Below are 16,142 nucleotides of genomic sequence, written 5' to 3'. Positions count from 1 at the left end.
AACAGTCATTTTTGTGCTAGTTATAATTTCTTCTAGCTAACAGACCTCTGAGTTGAGAGTCAACAAAGACATTGTTCACGATTGATTTCCACCAAACTGATTACAATAATCTCTTGAAAAGTTTCAGCAATAATAATTAAGTTACCGTACACTATCACCTAAAACCTCCGTGGTGGAAAATGGTCATTAGTAGCAGATAAGTTTTATAAGCAGCTTCTAGTCTAGTAGAAATTTGGCTTTTCAGTTTTGTTGAAAATGCAGATGGCTGAGGCACTGTTCAGGATATCAATAACTCTGTTATTGATCACTATTTCATTCGCTCAAAGTAAGTACATTAATCAATCTCTATTGCTTTCAAAGCTAAGCCAACAATAATATTGTTCATGAGTCAAGGCTGATGAAAAGACAATATTTCGCAATAAAGAATAATAATTATTGTTGAGCTCCACGTGTGGGTCACATCTTAAAAAAAATTCAGCATTTAACAAAACAAGAATTCTTCATATGCATTTTGAACTTGAAATCTATATGCAATAGATGTTCAACTACACGCGTGTAATTGTATTAGTTATTGTCTCATCGAATAGGCTAATAAGTTTCTCAAAAAAAAGAAGTAGGAAAAATTCTTGAATAAAGATTCTCTTATTGGAATAATAGATAGTTTAAATGTGCCTTATTTTTTAGCCATTGTCAATGATAATGCATTTTAATTGAATTATTATTATTATACAGAAGAAGCTTAAAGTACCTATAGTTCTGAGTGTTCAGATTATTGTGTTGTAAATGTCATTCTAATTGAAATCTTCATACCATATTCACTGTGGGACTATTATAAGAAATCCAAATCTACTACCTATGCTCTTATCTGAATTATATCTAGTTTACGTTTTTTAATGAACTTTGATGTTAAATAGATTAACAAAAAGAAATAAGTTACGGCTTCTATTTATCTTATTCAAGTAAAAATATAGTTTTCTGTTATCGCAATTTTTTATTTTCACGCGAATTCAGTAAATTAAGCAGGGTGCTGTTAGAACATTGTTACAGGTGAAATTGTAGTCAATTTGGTAAGAGATTTTTTCTCTCACTAACAATTCAAATAGTTTCATAATTTTCCTTCTTGAATAATAATTTCAATTGAAAATAAAATTGTCAGGCATTGCAGTCCCTGAGTACTGATCAATATCATTCTGATTTCTACTGTTTTAACCTCTAAGTTCTAAATTTATGTTAATTTATAATTAATTTCAAGTAATGAAACTGATTTTCGAAAGAGTGATGTAGGTATTATACAGTACTAGGGATCAAGTATATAGAAATTGAGAAGTCCTGTAAAGCAGGAAAGAGTACCGTGCCACATGAGACATACAAAATTATCATATACCTATCCATACTACAGTTACTGTAATTCATACTTGCCACGTCTATATAATTATCTAAAAAGTATGAGGGAGTATATCACATATATTAGCTTTTTATTAGAACTCTATAAACATTAATGTTCTCATCAATAGTAATATTCAATTCTTCAAACATTTAGAAATTACATTACCGTACATCGTACTTTCAGCCTCATTATTATTCTTTTTTGAAATTTTATACACACAATTAAAATATAAATTTTCCATGTTTGTTCCAGTTCCTGAAAAAACAAATGAGAAAAATGTCGAATCGAACCCGGGAGAAGATTTGAAAACAGGAGAGGAAAATAAGAAATTGGAAGCGGAGAGTAATTCTGCAATTCCATTGGTCTCAGACCGTGCTGAAAACACACCAGGAATTTGGCCTTTCCAGTATATAATACCGAATGCTCTGGGGTCGAGGCCAGCTGCTTCTGTCGGACAGGCAGCCCCTGCCCCCGGGGCGCGCCCCTCGCCCAGGCCTGCCGACAGAGCAAACTCAGCTCAAGCTGTCATCACAGCCACCGTCTTCCAGTTGAAAACCGCCATTGAGGTAGTTCATCTGAGACATGCTAGTCTAGTGGAGTTCATCAGATGCAGTATACCAGATATCCCTGAGACCTGCTCCAAATATGAACCAAAGCCTTTTGTATGGAATTGGAGCTTATTCATTCCACCAGGTTTCACTGTTGATAGTTTCTTTGAGCTACAACTCCCCGAGCAGTTGACAGCCATATTCGTGGTTTTCAGAGATGCATTGTACCATCTTCACGATCTGCAGAAATTCACATTGGAATTCATATCCTGTTCTTGTCGCAAGAACACTACATGTGCAGCTCAACAGGATTTACAGCAACTATTTTCAGGGGGACTTTTCCAAAACATCTTTGGCTCCCAAGCACCGAATGGAGGATGGTCAGGTGGAGTTAACAAACCATCAGGGTCAATATTTGGCAGTGGAGTGTCCAAGCCGAATGTGGTCCCATTCCATCAAGGAAACACATCTGGTGTAACCTATACTGGAACAATTGATGGCAGTGATGGAAAACCCACAGGAAGCTATTCTGGATCTGTATTTGGAGGCCCCAATTCAGGAGGCTCCTACAGTTCTTTCTCTTCAGGCAATCGTCCCCTGAGTGAGTATTGGTCGGGGAGTTCCGGTGGTAGCCGACCTCAAGGAATTGGAAGTGGTCTTGGGAGTGGGATAGGTAGTGGTCTAGGGAGTGGGTTAGGTAGTGGCCTAGGGAGTGGTCTAGGGAGTGGGATAGGAAGTGGACTTGTGAGTGGTGGAGGAAGTGGAAGTGGAATAGGAAGTGGTCTCGGGAGTGGGTTGGGAGGTGGGTTAGGTGGATTAGGAAGTTTATTGGGAGGTGGAATTGGTAATGGAGCTGTAAGTGGATTATTGGGAGGGAATCGGCCTCAAGGTGTGGGTGTGGGTGCTGGTGGTGCTGGATCAGCTGGTTCTGGCGGAGATCTTCTCGGTTTGGGTGTGGATGGCAGTTTGTATGGAAGTGCAATAGGCATTCCTCTAGGAGTCGGAGGTGGTGTTTATGGAGGGGTGCGACCACAAGAGGGCGGTCTGTTTGGAAATGCTGGAGGTGGTTTAGGAGCTCTACTTGGGGGTAGTGGACGACCTCCGTTGTTTGGAGGACTGAATGGTCTGTTTGGAGGCGGTCGTCCACAGGGTGGAGAATCAGGCAGCTTTGGTGGAGGAATACCATTAGGATTGGGAGGTGGCATCTATGGAGGAGGTGGCCTTTCTGGACTGGAGGCTGGAATCTATGGCGGCACAGTTCCTGGTCTCTTTGGTGAGATATCTGGTGGATTTGGGCCAAGACCTTACCACCAGAGCAGGCCCGGAATCTCGAGTGCTAGTGGCAGTGCTAGTGCCAGCTCTGCAGCTAGTGGCTCGTCGGAGGGCGGATCACTGATTGCAGCCTCAACTGCTCCCGACAAAGGATCGGCTGCCACTGAGTCAACTGGCGGTCTTGGACTTTCATTCAACATCAATGCAAATTTAGGAGATAACCAAACATTGTCAACTAATTAAAAACTATTGGCTAGCAAAATGAAATTTGGACACTGAAAGGCTGTTAACATTTCATACTAATTTATTAAATTGGAAGCAATATAGTTGAATGAATCCAGGATGATGGACATCACAACTAGGAATTAATTTTTTTGTCCAGAATAGATTGAATACCTTGCGTAGATCAACAACTATATAAATCTAGTTGTACACAAGAAACTTTCATTTTGTTTCAAATTTATTCTAATAAAGATTATTAAATAAATTGCCAAATTATATGTATCAACATTTCTTAATTTCAGATTGTGTAATACATCACGAAAAAACAATTCAAGATTTATATTAAAGTATTAAATACTTACATAAGTAAAGTATACTATGGTTATCAAATTGAGATAAAATATTCTATTTTAGGAACTATTGTTAACCAATAAAGTGCTTTAAAAACTGGAATATTGCATTCAATAAAACAAAATTTATAATTCTTACAGAAATATTCTTTTTTACTTTTGATTATGGTATAGATATTGTAAAATTCTGTTATTTCCAGCCAGGCTACTCAGCATTTATTTATCTATTTATTTCCATAGATCTTTTCTATTTATTCCTCATCACAATTTTCTATTACTGAGAATAACACTTTACAATAATAATGCAGATTCTGTCTGAAAAGAACAACTAACACTGTTAAAATAAATTAAAATTTCTTATAATTAGTTGTCAGTGTTTGAGAGAGCAGTAGATGTTTAATCGTTTACAGCCTGGGATTTCCAAGCTGTCATCTCCATTTAACAATAAGATAGAGCTTAGATACGCAAGAAGAACCTGTTTTAATAACCTATCCTAACAAGGTCTTGAATAGTCAGAGGCGACTTATGCAATTGAAATAATTTCAAGGGTGATAAGTGGTCTGGAAATTATCATAGTGTTAACATACTTATTGGGCACTTAAACGTGACTTATATACATTCTTATGGGGGAAAATTATGAAATGAGGGCATTTTTGTAAGTCCGATTGGATGTTGAGAGATTTGAATTGGGAGAAAACATAGATAAAACAAATTTACAACTACTTGAGAGTAGCCTAATAAAGAAGATAAATTTGAATTTATTTTATTTTTTCCCATTGATAATTGATAATGTATTAGAGGGATGGTTGATACAAATAAATGCAAGACAATATATGGTATTGAATTCATGACCGTTACAGCGACAGTAGTCTAAATTTGTTTTATGAAAATGAAACTTTTTGTAGATAATTATAGAAAAGGAAGACAAACACAAAGAAGGATGAAGACGTGCAGAAAAGATCCAACTCACTATGCATGTAGCAGATTGCTGGTTGTAGGGGTTCCAGAAGCTTATTACTCTTATCAGCTACAATCAAACATTTTAAAACCGGAATGGCTGTAAAGTACACTAGGCTACCTAGTCTTATAAAAAAGAACACAACAAAGAAATAAAGATGGTAATCTCATTCCAGAATTAATAAGTTTTCTCTTGAAGTAATAACATTAATCGTGTGTAATACATAAAAAGTTATAGATAAAAATAAAAAAGAGGGTTTGATGTAATGCGTGATTCAAGGAATCTTTGAGCCTTTAATAATTATTCTCATTGATATGCATAATCTTCTACCTTCTGCAGAAAAGTGACCATATTGTCAGTTTCAGGTGAAAGAAGTTGTTAATTAAATTTATATTAATTAATTTATGGGTTCTTGAAAAAGTATTTATAATCAAGAAGATGCCTGAAAAAATCGAAATGGAACAAATTACAAAAAATAAACAAGGCAAAAATTCCAGTGCATAATATTATTTTAATGTCTATTTTTCCCGTTCTTAGAAGAGTTTATCTCTCTTCAATTAATTTTCTCTGAGATGTAAGATCATCAATAATTTATCTATTAATATTTCTTAAATCAACATAATCATAACTCTATAATCATGTTTGAATTTTTTCTCAAATGAATAGAGATAGGAAATCGTAAACAACTAAAGACTGATCCAGGATGAAGAATATAATGAATGACAAGTACAAAGAAGAAAGGTAACTTACATGAACAATCAATTCGCGATGAAAAATTACATCTCATTATAGTTAAGAGCACTATAATAATATACTTCGAGGAGAAGTGCATTACAGTATGATTGGCACCTAAATGTATTACAGTATTGGATTTTATCCAAGAAAGAGTTGAATGAAGCATGCATTTTATTACTCCTACTATTAATAATCCACTGATGAAATGTTTCTCAGATATTGTTTAGCACAATTTATGAGTTACAAATAGACAATCCATCGATTAATCACTGAATAACTTTTGTACTATTTTATTTTAGAGAATGTTATTCTTCCCATATTTTAGAAAAACTTTTCTATGCTTCATAGAGAAAGTTTTCTTCCCCTATGGAAGGAAATTTCCAGGAAAGTGAATCTACAGAATAAGTATTTTGGTATATATAGAGATGGACATAAATATTCATTGCAACTATTCAAATGCTTATATAAATTATAATAATTATTAAACAAAAATCCAAATTGATATGCCATCAACCACCCTGAAGATTTCTGAGACGGCAAATATTGTCAATTTATTGTGAGATCAGCTAGAAAGAAATTTGATGAGATCTACTATCCAAAAATTACTAGTCTTTGTGGGGAAATTTTTCCCATAATAATTGGACTTTAATTTATAACAATGATTATGAAAGATATACAATCTATATTATTCTTCTATAAATCTATGTAATACACATTTATAAATAATCAAATGATAAATATAGTCATTTCTGATATTTAAAATTCAAAATTCTATGATTCATTGAAATTCACAAAACTCTAGCGTAAGTAATTTAATTTTTCATTATAATTAATGAGTGACAAAATTATACTTCAAAGAACCTAATAATTTGATTTGAATGATTATTTTGTATTAATTACTACTGATTATGATTTCTCTTACGAAGCAGATTAATTTTTCTACTATTTCAAATTTGTTCTACATTTTAACTTTGAATTGGAATATAGGCTGCATGGTGAGGACTGGATTTTAACAAACCTACTGTTTATTATAAATTTATTACATTCAAATGAAAAATAAAATGAGCTACAGAAAGTTTGGTTTGATTTGAATCATCAATCTAGGGTGAATTTTCAAATTATAGGCCTATATGCTAGGCTACTCAGTATATTTTTTAACAACATTCAAATGAACAATAAAATTCGCTATAGAAAGTTTACTTTGATTTGAATCATCAATCTAGGGTGAATTTTCACATTATAGTCCTATCCTAGGACTACTCAGTATATTTTTTAAATCAATCAACCACGTTACCCTTCTATTTGACATTTTAATGTGTCGAAACATTGCGTGCTAATAAAAACAATACAAATGTTAGGGTACTTGTTGATTAATTAAAAAAATAAATCATTGAGATAAGTAACGTTAAACAATATACAAATGATAACAAACAATAATTTCCATTAAATATGAGAATTGTTCCACGCTGCAGGCAGTACTGGATTTAATAACATATTTTTGTATGCTGTAGACTAGACTCAGACTCCTTTATGTTTTTTAATAAGTGTAATTGTTATTTTGCTTTATGTACACTGATCACACTTACTGGAAAAAGTGATCAGTTAATTTCCAAGTTTTTATGCATTTATTTGTAAATGGTTATTGGAGGAATTGAATTCATTTATTTATTTATTCAATTATTAGTAGATATTATTGTTATCATTAACTGGGAAAAATATAGAGAACAGATGTATTGAAACTATAATTTTCTATCAACGCTAGCGATGAAATTTGAAGAATTCATCTATCACAGCGACAATTTATTGGTAGTAAATCAACCATCATCTCTCTATTGAAAGTCACGCGAACTCTAGGTACAGGCTTCCAGGTAAAACAAGTTTGCGCTGATATAATGTTGCTCCGGTTCCGGTTATAACTTTTGATAAATACGGCGAATCGTTTATTTCAGTCGATAATTAATTGCTTCATTGGATTGAGATTTTGTGATAAGGATTGTGCTCTTGATTTTTATGGTCATTTTCAAAATAAGAGTAAGGCGTTTATTGGTGGGAGGATGGGTTTGGTTTCCCCATCGCAATTTCAAAACGAGAAGTACGTATGCTTGAGTGTTATTAGTGGGGATACCCTCACGGGTTGTTCTATTGTGATACCAAGAACCGATACGAGCGGCTGGCTGGTAAATCATGAGTGACAGCGTGTTGTTTTCGTTGTGGGAAGAATCTGCAGCTGATCGAGAGTCACCTTGAACCTGAGCTTCGAGGAAACTACACACCGGCACCGGATGACTTCATACAAAATAAAAAGTTCACCATTCAGGACGCCTTTTTCTAATAATTCAAGTGCAGTGTAGGAGTTTAAATAGCGGCGGCGCATGTGCCGTGCTCCAGAGTCACCGCAATGGCCCATCTGTCAGTTGCAGCTCTGCTCATCCTCTGTGCGGCCTGCCTTTCCACGGCTGCCACAACACTCGACCGAAATGCAGGTTAGCCACTATTTTCACATCAATAACATCTCATTCAATCCCACAATCTCTCAATCTTCAATTATAGCAATTATCAGTCTCATCTTTGACCTTTCTACCTATTATTGGCAAATCTATCAAATTCTATATAATAAAACTTTACTTGCTCCTGACTGAAGACTGTCGTACTGCAATACTGAATGCAATTATTTTTTACTATAATAATCATTCAATTTTTGTAGATAGATGGATTTTATTGAAGGTTTCAATTAAGAATTGAAGCTCGTTTAAACTTTTACAGCTCATTATAGAGTCTTCTTGGCTAGAAAATACTTCAATAATTCGTATAAATGTTTTATAAATAATAAACTCAAATCTGTTTACTAGAAAAATAGAATAATAAACACAAGAGACTAAAATTGATTTATATGTATTACAATTAGTTTATAAGAATTTCAGTTAGAATATTCAACGTTTTTCAATGTTTTAGATAGATAAGTTCTCTTATTTTCTGTAGAATATCTCTGAAACAACTTTCACATACAGCAAGGTTTTCTGTTATTTTTCTTAATATATATATATATTATTTCTCTTGCATCTTTTTTATATAAATAGAGCAACACTGAACTCACTACTGCTCACTAACTGCGAATAACTGCCAGAAGAGTTAGTAGTGCCATTTCTTAAAAAATATTATAAAGGCCTAAGGTAAATAAAAATTGTAAGCTGTTCATTGCAGAAGAAAAATTCGTAGCATTTTTATTATTATTAGTTCACTAATAAACGGATCGTTTTAAATTGCTATTTCTAATTATTTCTTGCACAGTATTTCATTTCTAAGTTATATTCCACATAATAATTTAAAAGAATAGGCTATTAGACAAGAAATTGGTGTTTAATCATCCTTATTTCAAAATAATATTTATATGTGCCTATATAAGAGTCTATTATCTTTTTAAATTTTATTATATTCAAGTAATATTTTTTTTCTATCGACAGACGAAAAGAAAATTGACATTCTGGAACTTTTAGGAGGTGCCGAACAAGCCTATGAAGGACTTAATAATGTGAGTAGAAGTTATATATTACTCTCACACTATTATTTGGATTAAGAACAATCTGAACAAATAGCTACAATAATAATAAAAATTATAAATAACAATGATACTCGTCTTTTTCATCTTAATTTCGCAGTGAATAGAATAAGACTTATAATAAAAATCAATGATTATTAATATTGAAGCTTTCATATTTAATATTCATGTTATTAATTCAATTGGCATTAAATGATCTATTAGGACACGGGGTGACAAGCGTACACATGGAAGATTTATTGCAATACATTGTAGAAAAGGACAGAAACCTTTCATGAATAACGATAATTTATTTAAAAAAGAAAAACTACAGGTAAATATTACTGGCAATTCAGATTGTATTAAATTGTTTAGCTGCGTTTATACTGTGTAACTTTGTTATAAAACATTGGTTATATAACAACTTTAACAAAAATGTTATGAATTCATTTAACTTGTTACATGTAACTTCGTGTTTTAAAACATAATTTCGTGTTATATATACCGGTAACAAGTTTTTCCTTTAGCTACGTTTAAACTGTGTAACTTTGTTATAAAACGTTATGGTTATATAACAACTTTAACAAAAATGTTATAAATTCATGTAACTTATTACATGTAACTTCGTGTTTTATAACATAATTTCGTGTTTTATAACAAGTTTTTCCTTTCCCGCACGACGTCGGTAAAGATAAAAAAAAGTATAACTTTTTGTTACATGTGTTATAAGAACGTTTTACTACTCATAACATGTTACAAGTTATAGAATAGAGTTGAAATAGGTGGTGGGGGAAGTAGCTGAATCATCAGCTGCTTACAGGCGCGGATCCAGGACCCTGCCCTGTGGGGGGGGGCGTCCAGGGGACCCCCCACCTGAAAATTGTTGAGGTTTATAATCGGAAACAGCATTTGAGAGCTTTATTTGTTGAAATTGATTATATTTTTGAACTTGTTCATTTAAATGCTAAAGTCATGATACTTATTTCTGCAACTACAGTACTTTAAATATACATTTATTCTTGCATTTTATATTGTAGTTCTGATTTTCAATATATTGTTTGGGTACATAAATTTCCTTGTGCTAGATACAGAGTGGCCCAAAAACCTTGTATTTTCGGTCCATTTTTCAGTCTTTTTTATGTTATTTCCGCCAAATCCTGTAATCGATCAGAAAAATTTGCTCCCGTCTTTTATTTAGATTATTAAATTACTAATAAAATGAGATTATTCGGAACTTTCTATCCTCAATGATAATGAAAAATTGATGTTTTAAGCGTTCTTAATGTTATTTAAATAAACTTTATTGATCTATATCAAAGTACAGTATAATCAGTTTCCCTTCAAAAATTTCATACCAAACTAATCGGATGAAGTTCAAAATAAGTTTCCAATCGGTAAAAGAAGTGATAAGTTTCAAATTTCCAATATATTTCCAAATAATTTTTAATAAATAAGATAGGACTATAAAGTTTGTTTATAATCTTAATGGCGGATTTGTACCACGTGACAGTCAATGGCCATACTTTGAGTAATATAGTTACTGTAGAGACCCACAAACTTGCTTTTGTTTTATAATATGTAACAAATTCCTTTTTGTCGATCAAATTTTTGTTGTATAACAAGAAAACTTATTTTTCTAACAAAAGTTACATATAACAAAGTTACACAGTGTGAACGCGGCTTAGTAGGTACATATTTATTTATTTATACATTGACACATACAATATCATTCTCAACTAGGAATTATTGGAAAAGGAACAACAGGTTTAAAGCCTAAAACTTTTCCTTTCCCAAAATTTTGATAGAAATTGTCCAAAAATAGGTTATGTTTTACACTTCATGATTTTTCTCCAATTCTGAGTCCAATGTATATATTTAAATATATTTAATGATACTAGTCTAAATATGGGTACCACTCTGTGCAAAGACAATGAAATCCATTCTACATATTTTTTTATAACATTTTCAATAATTTATTCTAATCTAATTATTTTTTGTTGTATCTAGCTGAAAATCCATGAGAGGAGCCGTAGAGGCAGCTATGGGGGTGGAGGTGGACCCAAGCATTACGGCGGGGGCGGTGGAGGAGGAGGAGGTGGCGGAGGAGGGGGAGGCAGTTACGGAGGAGGGTACGTACAAGAGCCTTCCCTAAATTATCACCAGTACCACGTAAGTGACAGCAGCAGCAGTAGCGCTGCAGGCTCTTACAGTTATCGTTACGCCTGGTGAGTCACAAATCGACGTTTATATTGCATCTCAGGCGCAACTAGAATGCTACAGAAACTAAACGCAAACGGAAATTAAATTAAAAATGAACAAAACTTATAAACGCTGTAGTCGCTTTCAGATTAAAGAGGGCTTCAGCTTGGAACCGGAAAGAAATAAACTTTATACTGTGAATGATTATTGGATCACATCTCCACTATCTCTCTTTCCTTTTGATCTACTATACTCAGTAATAGATTTCTATTCAGACCAGATCTCCGCAATCTCCTTGTTTATCTTTCATTTTCAGTTGCTTTATCAAAATGCCTAATGCGAGGAAGTAGCTTTCAATGTGAATTGATATTGTTCCTACCTCAATAATTCTTATGATCTATATAGCTTAAACAGCGCTACACCAACTGTCGCAGCTTGCAACTCTTTATGAATGAATTGGGATTTATTGAGCTTTATTTGAAACATTAAAGTAAGCGATACCAAGAAAGCTTCTCTCAAAGTCTGCTAATTCAACTAACCCTGTGCATTTTTTGCCAGTTATAATTTATCTATGAATGAGTGTAATGTTGTCAATGCTCCACTTTGTAATTTTATATTGTGATTTGATTGGTGGGATGATTATTGAAAGATCGTGTCAATCGAAATTCCTGTTTCTCTATCACATTTAATTTTAATCTCTTGGAAATTAATAATGATTTATTAAATCTAAAATTGAATTACTGTTTGAGGCTTCAATTTCATACTGAAGAAAGCAATTTATTGCTATTTTGAAGCAGTTATACTTCAGGAATCAAAAGGAATATCAAATTTCAGAAATAGTTGGATACCATCAATATAATATTACTTTCATACGAAGCAATTCACAATTTCTATATAAACTATCGACTCTGAGAATTTATATGTTTATATGATGTCCAAAAAGAATTGATTGGAATCCGGAAGGAAGCTGAACCTTTGAAAACTTGAATTTAAACTAAGGGTTTAATGAAAACTATGTTAATTATTGATTTATTTTTATAAAAAGAGTGTTTGTACCATATCACTTGATGAATTACATAAATTGTTATCATTTTGTACGATTTTCAGGAGTGATGGAGGGTTTGGAGGAGGTAGCGGTGGAGGAGGCGGCGGCGGCGGCGGTGGGTTCGGAGGAGGAGATGGACTAGGAGGAGGGTCAAGTGGACATGGGGGCGGAAAAGGGCATGGAGGAGGATCAGGTGTGGGAGGAGGGTTCGGAGATGGCGGATCGAGTGGATTTGGAGGCGGAGATGGGTCATTTGGAGGTGGGAGCGGATCTAGTGGATTCGGGGGTTCCGGTGCAGGGGGTGGATTAGGAGGTGGAAAAGGTGTATATGCAGGGTCTAGCGGAGGAAGTGGGCATGGTGGATCTGGAGGATTTGGAGGTTCCGGAGCAGGAGGGGGATTTGGAGGAGGGAAAGGAGGCCACGGCGGAGATGGTGGATTTGGTAGTTCTGGTGGAGCCGGAGGATTTGGTAGTTCTGGGGGAGCTGGAGGATTTGGTAGTTCTGGGGGAGCAGGTGGGTTTGGGGGAAAAGGTGGCCATGGAGGATCTGGTGGAGGCGGAGGATTTGGAGGTGGAAAAGGAGGATATGGAGGAGGAGGAAGCGGTTTAGGAGGATCTGGTGGATTTGGAGAATCAGGTGGCTTTGGCGGTTCTGGGGGAGCAGGTGGATTTGGAGGGAAAGGTGGCCATGGAGGATCTAGTGGAGGCGGAGGATTTGGAGGTGGAAAAGGCGGATATGGTGGTGGAGGAAGTGGCTTAGGAGGACCCGGTGGCTTTGGAGGTTCTGGAGGAGCAGGTGGATTTGGAGGGAAAGGTGGCCATGGAGGATCTATTGGGGGAGGAGGATTTGGAAAAGGTGGCGGATCTGGAGGTGGATATGGACCAAGTGGAGGTGGATTTGGACCTCATGGACCGAGCGGAGCTGGAGGTTGTTCAACATGTGCGGGGGGTGGAGGTGCAGGTGGCCATGGTGGATCCTTCAGTCAATCCTCAGCTTCCGCATCAGCGACTGCCTCCGCATCAGCAGGCAGCAAAGGACACGGCAGACACAGCAGCTAGTGAGTTGTTTTCAATTATACTGTAAGGGCCTACTGTAGATTAGTTTCTTTCTGTTTGAGAATCATATTCATGAATGATTATGAATAATATTCAAATCCTGACACAATATATAGTCCAGTCACCAGGTTCTTTTTGCTGGGAAAAAATCTGAATACGCTTATTTTTTCGTGCAATGATTCTGGAGTATTGGAGAACATTGTGAAGATATTGCACAGTAACCTTCAAAGACGTAAATATCTTTGAAATATTCTTTTGAAAATGTTATTTCAATTTTCTATTTTTTTCATAATACCGTTATATATTTTTTAAATAAGTGAACAATAGACAAGAGGCTACTCATTCATTTTATAATGATTATTCATCGCAAAATGTCCAAGATAATTCGTTTTAGGAAATGAAAGCAAATAAAAAATTGCTTGAAACGTTAGATAACTTAGATCGGAGATATACAGCACACTTATCTCTGAGAAAAGAGGAGGCTACCTAAGAGAGTTATACTTCAGTTGAAACCTGCTATATTCGATAGCTATAATTTATACAGAGTGTTCTGAAAAAAGGTGCCTATATGCCAGGGGGTGATTCCTCACATCAAATGAAGAAAAAAGTTCCAATAAACATTGGTCCGAAAATGCTTGGTGCCAGTATATTATAAAGATTTCGTCTGAATTTCAGTTCCCCTGCCCTACGGGTATTTGTTGGCTGTTAATTAGGATGTTTAATTCAGCGTACTTTATGTATAAAATGAACTGATAAATTGAATAAAACCGTTTCCAGACTGTTAGCTACACTAATTTTTAAGATATGTGACGAAATACGCGAAACTTGGTCCCGAAAAACAAGTTCCTTCAAGGGTTGAAGCAGATTTACTATATGTACAATAAACACAAAATATGTTTTTACAGAACTTGTAGAAAATGTAATTTAGAAGAGAAAGATGTAGAATAAGTATATATAATAGGCAAACGCAACCTTGAAAAAATAACCCTAATTACATACAAAACGCATGAAAAATAGAGTTTAACAGATTTTGTCTATTTTTCATGCGTTTTGTATGCAATTAAGGATTATTTTTTCAAGGTTGCGTTTGTCTATTATAGACTTATTCTACATCTTTCTCTTCGAAATTAAATTTTCTACAAATTCTGTAAGAAAATATTTTGTGGAAACGGTTTTATTCAATTTCTCAGTTCATTTTACATAAAGTACGCTGCATTTAAAATCTTAATTAACCGCCAACAAATACCCGTAGGGCAGGGGAACTGAAATTCAGACGAGATCTTTCACTCTGTATAACTTGGTAACCAAGCATTTTCGGACCTATGTTAATATGAACTTTTTTCTTCTTTTGATGTGAGGAATCACCCCCTGGCTTATGGGCACCTTTTTCAGAACGCCTTGTATATTCATACTTCATTTGTAATTCTGATTTTTGGGACATTTATTATAAAAATGCGTAGTTCTCAGTCAAAGCTGATTGACATTATTATAATTGCATAATTAATATGCTTTATAACATAATATTTTTCTATTTTCAGTGGAGGCTGAGCTTGAAGACTTCTAGGCCTACTACTGGTTTTTTCTGCAATCAAACCTCACAACTCAAAATTTTTATTGAAGAACCTTTCAAAAATGTTAAATTACTAACTTCAGATTTTGCTACCTGTTATGAAAAATAAAGTTTTTGCTTCAATAATTGATTGCTTCTCTACTTAAGAACCTTTCATATTTTTATCACATCTTTATCAATATTACCTCATCGAAATTGATGAATAGTTCAGTTCAGATTAATATTTTATTCTAATGTTTCAAGTCCATTATTTTTTCTGTTCTGTTCAGCTCAATCGTACAAGAGGTTTATCTTGAAAAACCATGAATTTGGAGTTTAACAGAAGTACAGTAATTCTACTTTTTCATTCCAATAAGGTTTTTAATTGAATCGTTCACAAAAATTATTTCATAATTTTCTATATATTGAGTTTAGCAGTGGAACAATAATCTATCCCAGAAATAAAATGAAATCGATCCTAGCCTAATATAAAATTTACTATTAAATCATATGAATATATACACTATAATTTCATTTTGGATTAACTGAAACTTTCGCTGCAGTAAAATATTCTTATATATTTTGGATACTTTCGTTACTGTAAACTTACAGACATTACTACTTTGAAAGAGCTAATAGTCGTTGAGTATCAATTTGTTCCTAATTTTGGTTATCTTGAAAGAGAATCAATTTCTTTGATTCCTGTTATGAAAAGTAAACAATTTGCACTATTTAACCCACTTGATTTCCAAATATCAGACAAGTATTATAAACTTGATTTAAAGAATCAATTCAATGTACAACATTATAAAACTACTGAAAAATATTATATTAAATCAATAAATGTCAAACGTCAAGGTGATTATGACAAGAAAGGCTTATGAAGAATTAAAGGAACACAAAATTTGAGACCCAATAAAACGACTGTCAACAAACAAATAAATACAAAAAATGATTATTCAGACGTAGTTTAAAAAAATATGTAGCATTGAAATGAAACTGACAACTAGGATTGGAGTAGGGAAACATAATATTGGTATGAAGGTTGTTACGTTTGTTAAAATAAAACGTGAGAAAAATGCTTGTTTTAATAATATTTTTAAGTGACCTGGCTGGCTCATGTCTGGTGTCAGAGTTTTCAGGTTGCAACTGATCAATTTCAGGGCCTTTGACATGACCAAACGAATGCATTTTAGGCAGCCGGGACCAACGGCTGCCTAATCCATCTGAAACACGGGAGGGGCCCGAGAAAAATATCTTGCCCAGGCCGGGACTTGTACCCAGGC

The 16,142-nt window shown here is 34.2% G+C and overlaps 2 protein-coding genes across 5 annotated transcripts; both read left to right on the top strand.

The window, feature by feature from the left end:
- The first annotated feature begins 188 nt into the window (after positions 1-188).
- LOC111046429 (fibroin heavy chain-like) lies at positions 189-3,914 on the top strand. The gene is made up of 2 exons (XM_022331978.2): positions 189-325; positions 1,640-3,914. Exons 1-2 carry the CDS (start codon positions 256-258, stop codon positions 3,448-3,450), a joined length of 1,881 nt encoding a protein of 626 aa, XP_022187670.2. The 5' UTR covers positions 189-255; the 3' UTR covers positions 3,451-3,914.
- Positions 3,915-7,795: 3,881 nt separating this feature from the next.
- LOC111046446 (glycine-rich cell wall structural protein) lies at positions 7,796-15,007 on the top strand. Of its 4 annotated transcripts, none has more exons than XM_039444408.1 (5): positions 7,796-7,955; positions 8,934-9,001; positions 11,018-11,136; positions 12,314-13,309; positions 14,846-15,007. In XM_039444408.1, the coding sequence occupies exons 1-5, from the start codon at positions 7,871-7,873 to the stop codon at positions 14,853-14,855; spliced, it is 1,278 nt and encodes a 425-aa protein (XP_039300342.1). In that variant the 5' UTR covers positions 7,796-7,870; the 3' UTR covers positions 14,856-15,007. The 4 variants fall into 4 exon arrangements, with proteins under 4 accessions (XP_039300342.1, XP_022187692.2, XP_022187693.2 ...); XM_022332000.2 differs by having other exon boundaries at positions 11,018-11,232; XM_022332001.2 differs by having other exon boundaries at positions 11,015-11,136.
- Positions 15,008-16,142: the final 1,135 nt, after the last annotated feature.

Source organism: Nilaparvata lugens, chromosome 1 (assembly GCF_014356525.2).
Source record: "Nilaparvata lugens isolate BPH chromosome 1, ASM1435652v1, whole genome shotgun sequence".
NCBI classification, from domain to species: domain Eukaryota; kingdom Metazoa; phylum Arthropoda; class Insecta; order Hemiptera; family Delphacidae; genus Nilaparvata; species Nilaparvata lugens.
This window is presented reverse-complemented; position numbering and strand designations above follow the sequence as displayed.